The sequence below is a fragment of the Sphaeroforma arctica genome, assembly GCF_001186125.1.
Source record: "Sphaeroforma arctica JP610 unplaced genomic scaffold supercont1.1457, whole genome shotgun sequence".
Classification (NCBI taxonomy): domain Eukaryota; class Ichthyosporea; order Ichthyophonida; genus Sphaeroforma; species Sphaeroforma arctica.
In genome coordinates, this window is record NW_014039101.1 from 5,466 (window position 1) to 10,752 (window position 5,287).

General features: G+C 41.9%; 1 protein-coding gene across 3 annotated transcripts in view; it reads right to left on the reverse strand.

The window, feature by feature from the left end:
- The window catches only part of SARC_10952 (hypothetical protein), a gene marked incomplete at its 5' end in the record, with an annotated part of 7,283 nt that extends 4,937 nt beyond the window's left edge, over nt 1-2,346 (reverse strand). For all 3 annotated transcript variants that reach the window (XM_014294979.1, XM_014294980.1, XM_014294978.1), the window contains 4 exons: nt 157-224; nt 772-919; nt 1,065-1,127; nt 2,266-2,346. In XM_014294979.1, the coding sequence (XP_014150454.1) occupies nt 157-224; nt 772-919; nt 1,065-1,127; nt 2,266-2,346 (360 nt within the window). The remainder of the gene's footprint in view (nt 1-156; nt 225-771; nt 920-1,064; nt 1,128-2,265) is intronic.
- Between the last annotated feature and the right edge of the window lie 2,941 nt (nt 2,347-5,287).

A 5,287-nucleotide genomic window follows, 5' to 3' on the forward strand; every position in this document is an offset into this window, starting at 1 on the left:
ATATATATGTATATATAATATATATATATATATATATATATATATATATATAGATATATATATATATATATATATAATATATATATCAGATTCCATACAAAATGCTCAGATTTCCGATCAAATTGCTTATATTCAGCACATATTACTTTGGCATACCGTGTGGTTGGACTGCCGCATGAGCACTCCGTCAATGATGTAGAAGTACGACCGATCCCATGTGTATCCTGTGAGACAAGACGCACTTGTAAACAAAGTGTGTGCCATAAATAGCCACACCTGGTGAAGTACTGAAATATTATTTCCGAATACGAGTTTATATAGTAACAAAGCCCCCCTAAGCTCTCTCCCAAGATAGACCGGCCTATGGGACACTTGTGTGCTCTCTAGCTCCTCCTGTTAGTACTAAGCACAGGCTACAAATGTTGAAGGAGAGTCACAACTGTTTGAAGTACAGCTCTGCTAACTCCTACAGTGATAGTTGGATACCCTTCCGATGAAGTTCATTCCAGGCCCTAGTACTCTCTAACCTATCTGAGATTGTCACTCACTACTATAGACCCCATCCCATGATCATCGTAACCCTTATGTATACCCTATAAGACTACCTTCATATAATATATATATACTCCTACTCTCCTACTGTGGTATAAACTCTTCTATATTCCCTGTGATATAAACTATTAAACACGTGCCAGGACAACGCATGGCCAACTACCCAATATCGGATTGGTCTGAGGGCTTTAATAGAGCAAACGAATTACGCATACGTACCGAACTGTTTCTTCTCTCCCACAAAGAGGTAGCCAGATTTGGTCACCTCAGTGGTGCTCCGTTTTCTCATATTGGGCGAATCTGAGTCCTTTTTTAGGTCATTAATCTGAAAGGCGATATATTCATCGAGAAACACTTCGGCTTTTTTCTGCAAGTTGGATGAACGACACGACAATCAAGACAGAGAATGTGAAATAGTGTGTATACGTCCGCTACTATCCATGCATAAAAGTGTATTTCGTACACAGGCCACTCTGAGGAAGTTGAAGAAGTACATATCAGTTCTCACATACTTTAACAGATATGTCGTAATCCGCATCGTCCTGCTGTTGCATTTCAGCGAAAGAAGACTTCATCTAATGGGGAGTGACAACGAATGTATATGGGAAGAATAGTTAGCCTTCATGCGATAGGGAACATTGTAGTGAAAAGAAACAAAAACAACTTAAACGTACAATGACTGAGGGAATGTGGGGATATGTGAATATGAACAATAATATGCACACTAGCAGATGTGATACACTGTACACTGCCATATACTATAAGAAATACGACATCACAGTAAAGAGAAGTGAGCATTGTGTTCTTGCTACGAGGCATCGACGCTCACAGTTATAGATGTCCTATAATGAAGTCAGATATTACACCACGCTAATATACTAAACGCATAACTTCATATACGTGTATGCTTCCATCGAGGGCATCGGCACCACATTTTACACCATATTTTTGTCAGATGAGTGCAACAGTATGTGAAAGAGGTCCCACAAAAGAATAGCAATAAAACAAATAAAAATACACATTCTAGAATGTGCAGTTCACCGAGACATCCTAGAAACAGAGTGCAAGACGTTTGGATCGAGGGCTTATATATATATATATATATAAACACATACATACATACATACATACATACATACAACATACATATACATATATATACAACATACATTCATACTTACAACATATATACATAAATACATACATCCATACATACACACACACACATACATACATACGTACATACATACATACATACATACTTCAACACATACATACCTACATACATACATACATACATACATACTTACATACATACAAAATACATAGCATGTACACATACATAGCATGTACACATACATACATAAAACACAGGCAGACAGACAGACATACAGACAGACAGACACACATACACACACACACAGACACAGACATAGACACATACACAGACACACACACCCACTATATATATATATATATACATACACGCATACACACACACACACACACATATATATATAAATATACCATATTAAATATCCGTGCATAACATAGGAAGCATATGCGTATATATTAAGCAGGGCATAGCCCACTCGTGTGTATGTCACTTATCTATACGCAGCCATTCTGTGGAGCATCAAATCGTACGCAACTATACCCGTAACTTGTACATGTGCGTATAAGCTGAGACATATACTTTCGAGATACACACACCGATTTTAGTTGGTCAAAGCAGTCCTTCATAAGTGGTTCCAGTGGTTGCAATGCCTTGCTGCCCAATTGGAAGAACGCCATCTGCGAGTTTAACACATCCAGCATCTGTTCCACGAACACACACCACAGAAAGGCCATAAATCAAACCAAGGAGAGGTTGTGAGCAACAGACTTATCCTCACCTCTAAACAGGTGCTAGCTAGATGTATATTCCACTTCGTGTGAAACTTTGCACACATACCGGTGTGTGTGTCGCTCAATATCCCATGCGTGTCTACCATGAATACTGTGTTAGCGTGCTACGCTACGACGCTTTGAGCAAGTGTACCGAAATTTAGAGCCATGGGCAGTGATTCGATCCAGAGTCTGCGTCACTGTACTTGCTCATGCAGTCTCAATTTAATTCGTGACCACACATAAGGGCATGATTGTGACGGCATTAACGTGCTCCAATAGATCGCGCATGTTTTGCACAGGATAGGCGTGTCATACTATCGGATAGCACCAGAGACGCGCATATACAATACCCGACCCTGTACTTGGATCACAACCTACCACATACGCTGCAGATGTGTTCCCAATACAAATAACCCTAAGAATCTCTGGACGTTGGCATAGTTGACGTGGTGTCACAATGCAGGACAAATCGGCAGCTATCCACGGCACTACACATCACTAAGCAAACAGAGCTCGCAAAGAGAAGACATCATTCTGACCTGCCTTAGGTCTGCTACTGTTTTACATGCGGAGACTAACACCACAGCTTTGGTCGCAGACTACGCACACTGACAAACCCTTTCCAGGTACATGATCTCCGTCTGTGAGTGTACGGAGATTACACACACGGACCAACCTTTTCCAGGTACATGATCTTCTTTTGTGCGTGTATGGTGACGTTAGCCATGGCGTACTGACACGATTCCTTGTGGTACCGCACTTTCGCATCGTGTACATACTTGGCTGTCTGCGATGAGGCGTATTCAGTGATTGGGTTAGCCACAGTATATACATCCGTAGGTTGCTTGTCCATACAGATTCAGGGAATGATTCACCACTTGGAATACATTTGCGTGTTCTATAGGGCCGCATGATGTTCCACCAAAAGCCATGACAAATATTACAGCACGCACTACACAACTCGACGGGAGATTGGACAATACATATCGACACGCTACACTGATGAGAAAACAGTGCAGAGACTCCGTTGAAATGACGCAAGTGTCAGTGGGAGTGATAGTAGTGTCAATAAGAGAACGGTCCATAGACTCCGTTGAAGTGACGCAAGTGTGAGTGGGAGTGATAGTAGTGTCAGTGGGAGTGATAGTAGTGTCAGTGAGTGATAGTAGTGTCAGTGAGTGATAGTAGTGTCGATAAGAGAACGGTTCATATACTCTGCATTAAATCAACTATACAAACACTGCGCGTCTGGGGCAGACGAGCCAGCATACACGGAGAGGAGGCATGCATATATGAGCAAAATTTGCGAATATTTAGGAAATTATAATGTTCTTGATACGCCAGCAGCCTAAAACCCTGAAACAGAGCTGCGGAGGTATCAAGAGTATTATCATTTCTCGGAATCTATACCCACAAGGTATATGCCTACAAGCAGACATCCGCTATGTGCATGCTCATTCTAATTCATGAATTTTCTTGTTTCAATCGAAGAGACGCACGCTTATAAGAACTTATCATATAAACCACTCACGTTTGACATACGTAGGGGGCTCCTACGTTGTGGAAAGTAGCTGCGTGGTGAGTTCAGGTGCATGTAAGTACTGACGAGTGTTTGCAAATGGCAGCTAGGCCTGAAGTGGTGCACATTCACCAGATTTCAGCACTAACATAATATGCTCGATGATATATGCTCGCTAAAACATACATACGCCTATTTGCATTCGCCTAGTTATATGTGCGGCAAACTGTTGCTCTCATCGATATATACAGGATATATTAACGCTTGTCCGTATACGTATCTATCCCTACCACTGTGCGCAGATGGTTGTGTACGCTTATTTAATATAGCACTTTATGCATTCGCTTATTTGTACCTCAAGCTATTTGTACCCGCTTAGCCGTGTAGATTCAACGACATACATCTCCATATTCACAGATATTTTTGTTTATGGCCTCGTCCTTAAATTAATTTGAACCATCACGCCGGATATGCAGTGGTTTGCGCCCGCTTAAACTGAAATGCATGCTACGCGGTACTTCACACACGCATATATCGCACACACCTCATAAGTCACACATGCACAATTCGTGCACGCATTCTCTGTCACCGTTATTCGACACAAGCGCTTATTTGATACCTGCAGCAGCTTGACATACCTCTGTCATGTCTGCTGCCCAATCCTTTCATACATGCACAATTCGCGCCTGATAAGTCATACATGCACTCTTTGCAACCGTTATACCCCACAGGCGTTTATTTGATACCTGCCGTTACTTGACACACACACCTCTATCATGCCCAAATGGTCCTGTTTCTTACACGCCGCAAACTTCGCACAGCACACTGTCAGCTGTGCCTGTGCGTCGTGGTACGAGTCCCTCGACTCCTTCACCAGAGATAAGTCTGTTTTCAGAAACTTCTCGAAGCTGAGCTGCAAGGCGGTGTTGGTCTGCTGGCTCTGAGGGGGGGGAGCGCGCAAAACCTTCAGAGCGTGATAAGAAATTGCTACCGTATAGGCGTAGGAGCTGACTATAGACTCAGACTTCGGCGTGATTCGAGGGGTTATATGATATACACATGCGCATTTCTACGGACATATGTGCATGTATGTTTTATCGGCCTATTGGCTCTATAAGAAGACAATGCGGACAATGTTTAAAGCGCGATAAATTGCAAACAATGTTGACTGGTACTCCAAACGGGAGTGAGTTATGACCCAGCAGGTCGAGTGTTCTACTTATGTGACAATACTTCGAGTTGTTCATTGTAAATGAATATGCACTCGCTCTTATATATATATATATATATATATTTATACACACACACACACACACACACACATAC